Source organism: Mustela lutreola, chromosome 4 (assembly GCF_030435805.1).
Source record: "Mustela lutreola isolate mMusLut2 chromosome 4, mMusLut2.pri, whole genome shotgun sequence".
NCBI lineage: Eukaryota > Metazoa > Chordata > Mammalia > Carnivora > Mustelidae > Mustela > Mustela lutreola.
In genome coordinates, this window is record NC_081293.1 from 42,365,947 (window position 1) to 42,379,838 (window position 13,892).

A 13,892-nucleotide genomic window follows, 5' to 3' on the forward strand; every position below is an offset into this window, starting at 1 on the left:
TGAGGAGGCTGGGGTCCAGGTGCTCAGGCTGTGGAGTGCTCAAGGCCAGCTTCAGACAGGATCCCAGAAAAGGCTGAGGGATATGGGGAAGCTGGGGATCGGCAAGGGAGCAGTGAACCAGTGGGGCACAGGTACCTTCTGTGGCAAGGGTAAAGGAAGGGCATGGGCGGGGCCAGACTGACCCAGATTCTGATTCTAACTCCTGGGTGCCTCTACCGTGTGACTTCAGGTAGCACAAGGCAAGTGTGCTGGCTCGGACTTCAGGGCTGTGCAACGTGTGTCCTCTTTCCGTCCTGCCCGCAATCCTGAGATATGGACAGTCTCACACCCAGGTACAGAGGAGGAGCCCTGAACCCCTAACCACTGGGCCATAATGGCCTTGACTCAGCCTGCTCCACCTCTAGAGCACATGAAGATAATTATACCGATTGGAGCCGAGAAGTTAGAATAAGATACAAGCAGGAAGGGCTTAGAAGCTAGCACGTGCTTGGCTTGGAGTCTCCCTCCCCTCAACCCCTCCACAATGCGTACCCTGGTTGCAGGTTCTTTTAGCTCCTGTGCTCACAGAGTCCCACCAGCTGGCGCTCAGCAGGTTGTGGGGGGCAGGCTACCGTTCTCCTACACACCCTCTTTGTCCTCTGTTCTTCCTTGCCTCATTCTATCTTGGCTCAGTTCTACAAGCCCATGACACTCACCCCATTCCTGAATCTTTCTGCACCCAACTCAGTCGCTCCCACCTACAGGCAGCCTTCCCAGATCACTCCCAGCCCCCAGAGAACTTACCCTCCTACCTTTCTATTTCTTCCCTGCTCCTGCCTCAGGGCTCCTCCAGGGGAGGGACCTTTGTCCCAGGGTTCCTTGAGGCAGCAGGCTTCATCTTGTGGGGGGGGGGCATTGTGTGGCAAGGGGGTGCTGGTATGGATGTTTGGGAAGTCAGTATCTCTTGCATTCAGACCTCACTTAGCCACTTAGCAGCGGGACGGCTGGACCTCGACTAAACCTCTGAGCCTCAGTTTCCCCCTCTACAGGATCCAACACGTCACCCCAGCTTATGGAAAATAAATACGCGTCTGGCTCCTGACAAAAATACCGGCCACGTTAGTACTTGTACGACTCTAGGCTTGTGCCACTGCGTGGGCCGACTGAGGCCAGCTCCTTGCTCTGACTGCCTGGCCAAGCCTCCGTGAGCACTGAGGACCCCGGTGGCCCCAGACCACCAGCAGAGAGCGGCGCACCTGTTACCTACCCTCCTGGGAGTCCAGCACCTGAGGCCTTCCCTCGGAGGCTCATCTGATACATCTGAGCCATCTCCCTCAGGGTCTCTGCTGAGTACAGGCCAATGGGGTTGTTATACTGCCTTGGCTGGCTCGAGCCCTGCGGGGCTTTCGGGCTGAATGAGTCCAGGGCTCCCTCCAGGCTGGTCTTGGCCCCTGGGCTGCCCCACGGAGGGCTGGGCTCAGAGGCCTCGGTGTGTGAGGAGAAGACGGAGGTCTGGGAGAAGGAGCTAAAGGTGTGCCTGAGCTCCGGGGTGCCCGGGGTGCCCAGACTCGCCCTTGCCTCAGGGTTGGGGCTGAGGGCCGCCGGGCTGCCGTTCGTGTCCCGAGCGGGGTCCTGGCCCAGAGCAGCGCCATGCAGGGGAGAGAGAAGAGAGCGGTTAGAGGCCATACGGGTCCCAGCGCTTCCGCAAGGACCTGAAACACAGGTGTTAGTGTGAGCGCCCAGCAGCCTACCCCCTGCTGCGACCACGCAGAGCTCGGGAGGGGACACAACGGACACCTGCAAGAAAAGAGTTTTGTCGAGGAGAGGGAGGGAGGCGCCCATCCCTGGCCCTGAGGCCCACATCCTCCTGACCAAAGTGCCAGCCCCACACAAAAAGCCAAGCCAAGCCAGCCCACCTGCAGGGCTGTGGGAAAGGGGACGTGAGCCTCAGGGAGTTGGGGAGAGCCCCTTCCATCCTCTCTCTGCTTTCCGTTGCCCGGAGTGGAAGCCCCTAGTTGGCACAGCCTGGCCTCCTGCTCTACCAACCCCATACTGAGATGCATCCACATGGCCAGCCAGAGGCCCCCCACCCTGAGCTGGCAGTGGTCAGGCAAAGTAGAAATGCAAGAGGGAAAATGGGGACACTGCGGGGCTGACAACTTGTTCCCACAGTCTGCCTGTGCAGCTTCTCCCAAGCAACCCTCTGCTCCCTTCCCCCATCTGTCACCCACCCCAAGCCCCTGTCAGCCTCTTTGTATCAGAATGAGGTCATGCAGGAGGCAGGGAGTAGGCCCTGCAGGAGGGGTGGGGAGGGCCTTCCATGCTTCAGTTCAAGTCCTTTTGGCACACAGGGTTGAACTGCTTCAAGGGAGCACTGAGGGGGTGGCAGGCAACGTGGTGAGGTATGCCTGCCTTGGGCTTGCTGCCTGACTACCATCAGCACCTCTGAGGGGGCTGTTGGGACATCCAGTCGGGAGGGGCAGTGGAAAATGGTGGGAGAGACCCTATGTCAGAGATAAACTCTGAGGACCCCTCCCTCCATGCCTGGGCTGGCTGCTTAAACCTGGGTCTCTGGCTTTCATGCCCCAGTGACCCCCCCTTCCCAGTACCCTCAGGATCCTTGTCCCCACCTAGCTGGGAGGAAGATCCCTCTCCTAAAAACACCACGGCCTAGGCTGGTTTCCCAGCAGCCCAGCCATGAGGTCCCAGGACCAGGACCCAGGCAGACACCCCACACTTGGTACTGCATGGGGGCTGGAACGCCTCTTCTTGGGGGCCTGCCTCCACTCCTTCACGCTCAGCCATAGCTGGGGCAAGGAGACGGCTAATCCTACTACTCTGTCCGGTTTGGGCCAACCAAGGGCCAGGCAGGCAGACCAGGGGCCACCCCACAGGAACCACCGCTGAGAGTGGAGTCAGCACCTACCTTCTGGTGGGGGATCACTGGCAGAGGGGACTGGACCGGGGGTGCTGTTGTGGAGATGGGGATGGGGCGCTTTGACCTGGAAGAAACCAGAAAGGGGTCCAAGTGAAGACCATTGCCACTAAGACCAGGAGCTCCTGCCAGGGCAGGGCTGGCGACAGAGAACATCAGAGACCCGGGTCATTGGGCCATAGCTTCACGTCCGCTGTTTACTCCCCATGGACTGTGGGGACTCCAGGAAGGCACTGGGCCTGACTAGGATGAGGAAGTCATGGCCCTTGGACACTTTGCTCCCATGGGCCTCTGTTAGGTCCTTGGGAGGCTATCTGGGGCAAAGAGGAGGCAGGGCTTTCAGGCCCAACTCCCCCCGCACTGACTGGCAGCACTGTGACCGCCCCGACCCCCAAGGCTTATCCATAAAGTGAGGCACAGACGTGTCAGGTGTTTGATGGCTTGGCCCTATCCTCCTCCTGGTCCAGAGGCCCTCCTTACTTTCCTGTGTGATCCTGTGGCACAGGTTGGGCCCACATGACTGCTGCCGGACCCCTTCTTTTGGGCCCTTGATGCCCACGTCCCTCTACCCCCTGCTCTGGAGAGCTCCCACCTACTTCTGCAGCGTGAGACTCAGGTTGTAGCTAGCAGACTTGATTTTGTTCTGAGCTTCCAGGTGGGTCATGGTGTCTGTGTTGACTCCGTCGATGGCCACCACGAGGTCACCCTGACTGAGCTGGGACTGGGCGGCCTTGCTCCCCGGTGTGATCTGAGAGAATGACAGATGGGTGGGGGGCGGAAGTGAGCATACAAAGGGTAGACCCAGGGATGGGCCGTTCTCGAGGAAGAGTCACCAGGGATCATCCAGTAGAGGCCTGCCATTTCCACTTTCATTCACTATGACCAGCACCCGCTGCTCCCCAAGCCCGATGCCTCCTCCTGGCACACCATCACCCCTCTGCCTAGCGTTCTGTATCTGAATGTGACCCAGAGCCCAGCCCTGGCTAGGGGAATGTGGATGGAAGCAATACCTGCCACTTCCAGGCCTGCCTCTAGCCACCATCCTTGACATCCTGCACTCTCTCTCCTTCTTAGCTGACTGGATGCAGAGGACCCAGAACAGCTGAGCCACCAACGGAAGGACCCAAATCCTCAACTCACTGCTTGGAGGAGAGAGGATTAAGAAGTACTGCATCTGATGTTGCACAAGGGAGAAGTAAGCTTCTGCTATGCTAGGCCATTGAGACTTGGGGGCTGTCTGTTACACCAATTAGCCTACTATAATGGCTGTACCCCCAAAACCCATGGAGCACTTTCTGGGCTCCAGGAGGGAGGGTATATGCACGAGTTAAGACTCAGCACCACCACAGAGACTCTGCCAGGCTAGTACCCAGAACAGATGAGCCCTCAGGGGAGCACCCCAGGGCAAGTGCCTAGGGCTATCATGGCAGGGAAGCAGAGAGCTGTGGAAGCAAGGTCTGCTGGGGCATGGGGCAAGGCTCAGCACTATGTGGCTGGCTTCAGACTTCCAGAAGAGGAGATGCAGGTGTGGGGGCCAGATCCCAAATCCTGCACACTAATGACATCACAGAATGTTAGAGTCTGGGGCCCCCATCCCCAGGGTGATCACACAGAATGCTATAGATACCACACGCCAAGAATATCTCCTGTCATGTCAAGGCCACCCTCCCAGGGACATTACATGCAATGTCAGGATGGCTAAGACCCACTCTTAGTGACATCATGCACAACGCCAAATTCCACAGGCCTGGTCCTCCGTAACAGCATGCCCCCCACCAGCCCAGAGATGTCACTTGAAACGCAAAATTCTGGAGGGCCTAGATGATATCACCTATGATAACTTGATGGCTGGCCCCTCAGGACATCACATGGAATGTGAGGAAGCTCCAGTTCCAAAGATGCCTCATGGAATGTCACCAAGACTGGCTTTACACCCCCATGTCACAACACGAAATACCATACCCTACCCCTTACAGATAACACAAAGAATGACTTGACCCCCATGATATCATGTGGAAGGCCCCCTGTGACATCATGTAGAATAACAAACAGAGCTTGCCCCAGTGACATCACAGGAAAGAGGAGGCTCTGGGAGCCAGCCCCCACCAAGCTGTAACTAGAGGATGTCCCTTGGCTTTTGTTCCCCAACATGCCCACCAGCCAGCTTTCCTGGCTTCTATGGGCACATCTCAGTCACCTTCCTGTCTACAGCCCAGGGACAGGCTGGCTTCTAATGCTGGCAGAAGCTGTTTTCTGGCCCTGGCCTGGGGGACCATCCTAGAAGGAGTCCAAATAGGACCTAGGGAAAATCCCCTATCCTGGTGGCCAGGCCCTGCGCTCCCAGACATGGACGTAAGCCTCCTGCAACACCCTTCATGAGGAATCTTCCACCAAACCAGGGCCACCTGTGGTCACCAGGCTCTAGTCCCTGGTGGGCTCTAAAGGCTAGGCCGCAAACCACCTGTGCAAACCCAGGGACAGCAGCAAGAGCAGACGAGTCCTCGAGGAGGAAGTGCCCAGTTAGCCCTGGGGACTGCGCTAGCTTCACCAACGCCGAGTAGCCTCCCCTCACCCATGAATCCACAGAGACCTGGCAGGGACAGTAGAGAAACCACCCCATAGACTGCCAGGAAACCAAAGTCCAGCCCACTTTCCTGGCTCCAACAGAGGTATCTTAGAATTACTTGGGCTGGGGTGCCTGGGTGGCTCAGTCGGTTGAGCATCTGCCTTCGGCTCAGGTCATGATCTTAGGGTTCTGGGATCGAGCCCCAGGTTGGGCTCCGCACTCTCCTTCCACCCCTCCCCCTGCTCATGAGCACACATACTCTCTCTCTAATAAATAAATAAAATCTTAAAAAAGAAATTACTTGGGCCTTCTCAAAATGCACATCCCTTATCCCCAAATCCATGGCCTCGGGGAGCCTCTACTAATGACAGGAGTGTTGTTTCCGTTTATTTTAAGGGTTGAACAAAGGGTAAAAACAAAAACAACAACAACAATAAAAAACACGACAAAACAAAAAACCCAGAGAAAAACAAAGCACTTTCTGGGCCAAGAGGGTACTCCTGAGGGCAAGCTGAGCTGCGAGCTGAGCCTGTCTGCAGAAAATCGGCTTTCCCTACTCCTCCTGGTTTCGCGTTCAGGCCTATGCTATCCCCAGCATTTTCTGATATGTATCTTCAAACAGAGAAAGCAGACAGAACTCTACAGGGAGCATCCCCACACCCGCCACTGAGCTTCTACCTTCACACGGTTCAGCTTTCTGTATCACATGTCTAGCCTCTCCGTATGGTAATCCGTCTTAGTTTGGAAAGTTTTCAGAGAAAATAGCGGATACCAATATGCTTCCATTCAGGGTGAATTGTGCAATGCCTCTGCGGTCCTCGTGAACCTCCCACAGGGCTCCCCTACAGTAGGACACCCCCCACACCAGGGCTTCTCCATACCAGGACTCTCCCAGATGTTTCTCACCATCTACAGACAGCATAATGAACTCCCAGGTATGGCCACCACGGACCCCAGATAGAAGGGCAGGCCTTCTGCCTGCAGAGGTGAGGCCTGCCAGCCAGGACTGGAGCTGTGTCCAGAAGATCATGGATGTCAGTGTGAGCAAGGACACCAGAATGACATCCAAGAGCTGCTGGGGCCAGATCAGTTAGGGCAAGGTGTAGGACTATTGGGAATGCCCTCTCTTTGGAGCTGCCCTGGGGACATCTGTCTTCCTCAAGCACGGGCTAACACTGTATCTTTCCATGGGGTCTCCTGCCTCCCCCTTGCCTGGCTCCACCTCATTCCCAGTATAGATTGGGTGATCCTGGTTCCCTGGGAAATGCCCAGCCTCCCCAGGGCCTGGTTAGCAACCGAGCTCCCCTAGGAGAGTGCCAAGCTAGCTCCTGCCTTCCTGGCGCCTCTCTCCCCACACCTGTGTCTGCTCATCAGGGCTCAGCTGGCCTGGCTTTCAGCTGCCCTGAGCAGGGCCCATGACCTCTGAGACTGGGGGTGGGTGGAGATGGGCGGAGGGTAGTGTAATTCTCTTCTGGAAGGGTGCTCTTTGGCTAGGTCCAAGTCTCCTAAGAGGAGGCAGGGACCCTAAGGAGGTCGCCCCCTGCTTGGTCCAAGGGCCATCAGATCCTCACCCTCTTCTCAGGAACAGCCTGTCCTTCAGGAGTGTGAGGCCCCCCGGGGACCCCTGCCCAGAGCCCAGGACTCGGGAAGAGTGCAGTGCAGGTGTGGTATACCCATGTGTCTCTTGCCTGACTCTCTGCTTCTCTCTCTGCGTTCCTTGTCCCACAGAGGACCCAAAGCCACTAAATCCTTGGAGGATTTTTTTCTTTGAAGTCTTTATATCCTCTTTTGAGCATTTGAAAACCTCTTCATAACAACAGTTCATTCCCACTTCACTTTTCATTCTTCTCCAACTACCAGCCGCCTCTCAACTCAGAGCCCAGATGTGGGCAGAGCTCCAGGAACATGGCCTGTTCTCAAAAGCTCCTGAGGTCCCTGGGGGCCAAAACTGCCACCAGACTCATGGGAGCCCTTCCTTCTTGTTGGGCCGTGGTTTTGGGTCCATGAGAAGGGACACCAGGCTAGCAGGTGCTAGGAGGGAGCAGCCGTGGCCTCTGTGACTGTTGGGTGACTTGTAGGGAGGCAATAAAACAAAAAGCACAGACTTTGGTCCGAGTCAGACCTGAGGGAACAGGGCAGCCTCCACACTCTCTGGGTAAAGACAGCAGCAATGCCTTTCGCACCCGATCGCTGGGAGGATTACATGTTTAAATAGGTTATCCCATAAGGAGGTGCAGAGCCGAGAAAGCCTCAGGGAAGTTCCCAGTGGAGGAGAGACAGGGGCTGGCCCCCAGCTCTGCCCCCGGAGCACGGAGGGCGCCATAGGGGAGGAGACTGGGCAGCTGTACCCTGGCTCCATTGGGAAACAAATCTGGGGCTGGAAGGAAGCGGGGTGTGAGGGGCCAGCCTCAACTGACCAGTCCTAAGCCAGCCTTCCATCCCTAGAGGGGCCTGAGCATCAGCTGGAAGAGACAGAAGTCCTGACCAGGGTCCCAGGGAAGCAAGGCACTGGTCAGGGCTCAGGTGCACATAGGCTCCTATTTCCCCAGCTCCCTGGTGGCAGGGGGGAGGCTGGGCTCTGCAAAGGTTCCCAGCCTTCACTCTCAGTGCTCCAAACCAGACAGGTCCCTGCCTTCCTTCCCTTCTAGAGCTGCCAGCGTAGGTGTGGCAGGGGCTTGGGGGGCAAGGGTAGATGGTAGTTGCGGTGAACTATGCATCTTCCAGAATCTCCTCCCAAACTGCCCAGAATGACCACCCCAGCAGACTTCCCATGGAGCCCTAAGTGCATTTAACATGATGTGATTAAATTACCATCAAGCCATGCTCTGCTTCCCTGCCCATCTGGCCTCCCCTGGGGCCTTGCTCCATCTCTCATCCTTTCACTGGAACCTTCTGTCTCCCCATGGCCCCACTCCCCAGCTCCACCCTGGCTGATAAACAAGCCAGAGTCTTGGCTATACACAAAGAGCCTCTCCTTGCCCAGAGGATTTTTAGGGCAGTGAAAATATTTTCTATGATGTGATATTGTGGATCTAAGTTATTCTACGTTGGCCCAAACCCACAGACTGAACAACACTGAGAGTCAACCCAGATGTAAACTATGGAGTCAGGGACAGCTCTGAGCACCTGGGAGGGAAGCAGGCAGGGCTAATGCCTGGCCTGGGAACCTCCAAGAACGCATTCCCCAGCTGGGGGCCTCTGTCCGGTTATCTTCCCCACTCGCTCATCTGGGAAGGCCCCGGCCAGCCTCACAGCAGTCCTCCGGAGGCTTGCCTGACCTTCAGTGTGGCTATAAACAGCTCAGCCTGTCAGCACCGCTAGGCGCTGCCCAAGAAACAGCACTAAGGCCTCAAAATTCCGGGAATGGCCGACACAGTTAACCCAGAATAGTCTCCGCCTGTCCCCCTCCCCCTCCCAGGGGACCCTCTGTCCTCTGCGTCCCCACCGTAACTAGGAGATCTGACAAATACTGGAACAAAAAAAGAAAAAACAGCAAAGAAGCAAAAGCTTCTGGGTTGGTGCCCCAGAAAAGCCTACAAGGCCAGATGAATAAGGCGTTAAGGGACAGAGGCCTTGGAGCAGAGAGAAGGGCCTCCCGCATGCCTACCCCACCCCACCCCGGGGGCCGGGCTCGGGGCCCCACCGCTCCCCCATCCTCACCACCACCTCAGCAGAACAACGGGTGCTTGTTAGAAAGCACTCAGCGGGGCGCCTGGATGGCTCAGTGGGTTAAGCCGCTGCCTTTGGCTCAGGTCATGATCTCAGGGTCCTGGGATTGAGTCCCGCATCGGGCTCTCTGCTCAGCAGGGAGCCTGCTTCCTCCTCTCTCTCTCTGCCTACCTCTCTGCCTACTTGTAATCTCTCTCTGTCAAATAAATAAATAAAATCTAAAAAAAAAAAAAGAAAAAGAAAGCACTCAGCCATGCACACTTCCATTTCACAGATGAGACAACCAGGCTGAGCAGGAGAACCGACAACTTGGCTCCAAAGGCAGCACAACTGTGAGCAACAGAGCCAGACAAAAGCACACGCTTCTTCCCCAAAGTCAAGGGCTGCAGCGTGCCCCAAGGACAAGGCCCCAGACCAGGGCCCCAGCCTCTTGACGTAGCTTGAACAGGGGCAGGCCCGGCCTTTGGAGGGCTCCTCCGTGGCTGCTTCCATCCCTCCCCCACTTCCTGGAGAACTGGCTAGCGCTGGCAGGGGGGCGGTGGGAGGGGAGCTCATGTTGCAGGCCCAGCCGCACCTGTCCCGGATAAATAAAGGCATTTCCCCTCCACCCTCCCACTTTCCCTCCTGAGCCCACTTCTCTGTGGGTCCTCGTGGAGACCCACTGAAAGGAGGCCGTGGGGGGCTGTTATCGCGGGTGGGCGGGGCAGGGGCAGAGTAGGGTGGAGACTGGAGCTACCACTCAGCCTGAGGGGGGCAGCCTTCTTACAGGAGGAGTGGCAGCCTGCATCTCCAGCTGACAAGGGACAGGCCCCATTCAGTCCTCTTCTGCTAATCCCCAGCCCAAGGGTGGAGGGCAAGCCAGGGAGTTAGGGGTTACTGAGGTCACCAGAGCTCCTGAGCAAATCTGAGCCTCAGCTTGGCTGGCACTGAGGTGAGATGGTAATCCCAGAGCCCCACCCCCACCCTGCCTCAGGTGCCCAGGGGTGTGGGCCCTGCTGAGAGTGAGCAGGCCCTGCCTTCATTATCCCCACCTCCCACCCCACCACCCTTTGCTGCCACTGGCCTGTTCCAAAGGCTCAGGCCAGGATGCCAGAGCATCCATGGGCCTTGCATCCTACTCCCACGGAGGGAGAAGTTCCTGCTGCAGAAGGGCCTTGAGAGCCCCAGCAGGAAACACCACAGCCCCTGTGGGAGTATCCTGGGTCTGAGCCGGGGATGCCCCAGCCCAGGGCATCAGTGGCCCCGCAGAGGAGTTTGTGGAGAGGTTCTGAACCCTGGGGAGGACCGAGCACCCAGCCCAGCTTGTTCCATTGCTTTGATGATTTGGGGCATGCCTCTGAAGGAAGCCGAGAGGCCATTATCCCTGGCCCCCGATGCCCTGCTGGAGTTGGGGGTTCTATTTATAAAGGTCCCCCATAGTCATTGGTTCCATTACCTCCCAATATACCCTTTCCATGCGGTGGGGACATTCTTCCTGCTGTCTAGCTTAAGGCCTCTGTGCTGCAATATAAGCCCTGGGCTGGCCAAGGCCAGGTGGTGCATAGATCTGGGGTGAGGTCATTGGCTATCCTGGGTGCCCCTGAGCCAGGAGGCTAATTTCCACCCGCTGGGGCAAGGAGCACCAGCATGAGGCCTTGAGGACTGTAAGGACGGGGGGAGATGTGGGCTCAGTCCCAGGCACGGGAGGCCTGTGAACCCATGATGGTAAAGGTGGATAGCCCTGCGACCGTGCTGGTGGGGAGCTGTGCAGGGTCCTGGAGGGAGGGGGCCACATCCACGCATTTGAGCCCACATGGCAGCATGTCATCAGGCAGGGCGTACAAGGCTCTGGGTGTCCTCCTAGCATTACACACGGGGGCCTCTGGGACAGTGGGTCTGGAGGGATGAAGACTCAGGTTAGATGAGCCAGACCTCCAGTGGGATCAATGTGGTCCTCTCCCTGGACTCAAGCCAGGCCAGTGCCCGCCCTCCCCCAGGGGGTCATGTCCTCTACAGCTGTTATGAGGCTCCTCTGGCACTCCTGAGGGGGGCTTCTCCTTCTCAGGTTCCCCCCAAAGGCCCACTTCAGGTTCCACAACCGGAACTGCCCCTCCATGGAGGCATTGGCTCCCTGTCATCTCTGCCAAGCACCTCCAGGCCTTCCCTGGCTACTCACCTGAGGGCCCCCCTTGCCCACCCCCATGTTCCTGCCCCCTACCCCCAGGCCCATGGCAAATCTCTGCGGCCCTGAGGAAGAAAGTGCCTCCCTGTCCCCAGGTGGGCAGGGTCCAGACTCCCTGGGCCATCCATCCCCCCAAATCCCCAACCAGTGACTGCCTGGAACCCCAGGCTGCCCCCTCGAGCCCACACCAGTGGTGTGGGGAGCTCAGTCTCAGCCTGACCCTACCAGGCTCAGCTTATCTTGCTCCTCCCACACCTCACATGGGCGCCCTGAGCCCTGAGGTCTTCACCCTAGCTCTGCCAGACTTGCTGGAGAGTCCCTTGACAAGTGCTACCTGAGTGCCTACCATGTTCTAGACATGGGGAGGGGTGGGGGTTGCCCAGTGGTGGTTAAGACAAAGACAGCTTCCTCTCAAGTGCATCTAGCTTATCGCTTCTCTGGACTTGAGTGTTTCTGGTTAGGCAATAGAGTTACTCAGACAATCTCCAGGGATCTGGGACATCGCCAGCAGGCTGTTCCCTGATCACAGACCCTGCAGAACATATGGGCCATTTCCCCAGGTGAGCATGGGGAAGAAGATGTCAGACAGTCAGAGCAGCTGTGGCCGTGTCCGAATGGGTAGGGCCCTTGCGAGGGGAGGGAGGAAGCTGGCAGGAGATCCCCAGCAGGCCCAGGAAAGGGGAGGTGGGTATGGAGGCGAGGCTGTTACCTTGCTCCTGGGATGGAGTGGATACTGGAGCCTAGTCACCAGCCCAGCCCAGCCTTGAACCCCAACAGCAGGACTGCTGAAGTCGTCAGTCTCTCCATCTATCCAGCTGCCAGCCCGTCACCTGCACTCTCCATGCTAGGAGTGCCCTCTTCCCAAAGCAGCTGCCCACTTCCATGGAGATGCTCCAGGCTTAGGGGCTCCCTGGGTTCCCCCTCCCCAGGGAAGGGCTTAAGAAAGCATTAACTATACTCCATCCACCGGCCTGCCTACCCAGCAAACTTGGCATTTCCTTCTTGGCTCAAGACACCCACTCTTTGCCCATGTTTCACACTCACGACAGGTCGGTGAACTCAGGCGGACAACAGCTATGGCTAAAACCAGGGGTCTGCGGCTGGCAGCATCCAGCTGGAGCCAGTCCCAGCCCCCAGACTGGGGACAGGGCATGCTCTGCTTTTCCAAGAGCCTCAGACAGGACAGCGCAGGGATGGAGGGATGCACACACCCGCCTGTGGGCGCGTCCTGCCCCTGCGGGCACCAGGCTGTGTGGGCAGCGCACACTCACCCGGGAGATAGTGAGAGGCATGTTGAAGTCCTTGCCTCCCTGGAGACGGAAGCCCCAGGGCCCGGGCCCGGTCAGGGTCACGCTGTAAGACATGCTGGTGCTGACAGTGGCAGTCTCTGTGAACAAGAGAAGAGAGGGGTGAGAGGGTCCTCACGCACCCACCTCCCTGGCCTATACCTGGGCCCCTACCCCCGACCCCCAGCCTTGCCTGCTCTGTCCCTTGCTGTCTGGCCAGGCTGGTGGAGCTCCTGAGAGGCTCCTAAGAATAGCTGGGAACGAATGCCATCGACACTGATATCTGCCCTCGGCTGCGCCCATAAATGGACTGTAACCCTACACTCCGCCCGCCCGCAGCCTCCCACCGTGACTCACATGGCTAATATTGCCCCCAGGGAGGGCTGTCCAGCACCCAGCACCCCCCAGGGCACAGGATGGGGGACCGGCCAGATTAGCGATAATGCTCTCTCCTCCTTGCTCTCCTCTCCTTGCTCCCTCTGCCCATTCGGGCCCAGATGTGTGTTCTCTCTGCCCAGCTCAGCTCACACCCCTTCACCCAGAAGACTGTGGCTGAGCTCCTCTGGGCAGGGGCTTTGCAGTTTGCTGTCTTCTTGCTCTGGGCTCCCTGGTGAGGATCTGAGATTGTAGCTTACCCAGAAGGAAGCCTGGGATGGAGCTGAGCCTCCGGCTTCTGCTCAGGAGACTAGCAATTGGCCCAGGGTTGTCCAGCTGTAAAAATAATCCTAATAACAACAGGAGCTCTGGGCATGCCCGAGCTCAGCATCGGGTCCCTCAAGCCATTATCCCATCAGATCCTGAGAGGCTGCCACCTTAGCCGGCAGCAACCAGGGCTCAGAGAGGTTAAGTGACTTCTCCAAGGTCACACAGGAATGAACCCAGGCTTTGCTGGAGCACTGAATGGTGCTCATTCCTATTAGACTCGTGCCAGATAATGGGTTCCCAAGGGCTGCAGACACCTCGCAATGCCCAGACCAAGCATGGGAGTGAAGGGCACAGGGTCCTGGCCTAGGGTCTGAGAGGAGGTCTGAGGCAGGCCCACACCCTCCAGACCCTCTAGGGGCCTGGAGGTTATTCCTGGCTCTCCTGGCTCATTTGTGCCCTGGAAAACTTGACAGCAGCATGGAAAGCTCCAGCTGCCAATGTTGCATGCCAGATCCCCATGCCCTTTGCACTGGAATGGCGGGGGGCAGGGAGGAGGGGAGGAGATGCCATTTGCTCAGCTGCTGGGATATGGGCCAGAAGGCAGAAGGACGGAGCTGTGCGTGCGGTGTGTTCAGCTTGTAACACAGAGAC

General features: G+C 57.8%; 1 protein-coding gene across 10 annotated transcripts in view; it reads right to left on the bottom strand.

Moving 5' to 3' along the window:
* LDB3 (LIM domain binding 3) overlaps positions 1–12,782 on the bottom strand; it is a 59,318-nt gene extending 46,536 nt beyond the window's left edge. For 2 of the 10 annotated variants that reach the window (XM_059169708.1, XM_059169714.1), the window contains exons 1-4: positions 12,582–12,781; positions 3,511–3,662; positions 2,906–2,981; positions 1,247–1,611 (exon numbers count right to left, since the gene is read on the bottom strand). In XM_059169708.1, coding sequence (XP_059025691.1) covers positions 1,247–1,611; positions 2,906–2,981; positions 3,511–3,662; positions 12,582–12,674 — 686 coding nt within the window. In that variant the 5' untranslated portion in view covers positions 12,675–12,781. Of the gene's footprint in view, positions 1–1,246; positions 1,612–2,905; positions 2,982–3,510; positions 3,663–12,581 lie in introns of all 10 variants that reach the window. The other 8 variants (XM_059169711.1, XM_059169715.1, XM_059169707.1 and 5 more) reach the window with 6 other exon arrangements.
* Positions 12,783–13,892: the final 1,110 nt, after the last annotated feature.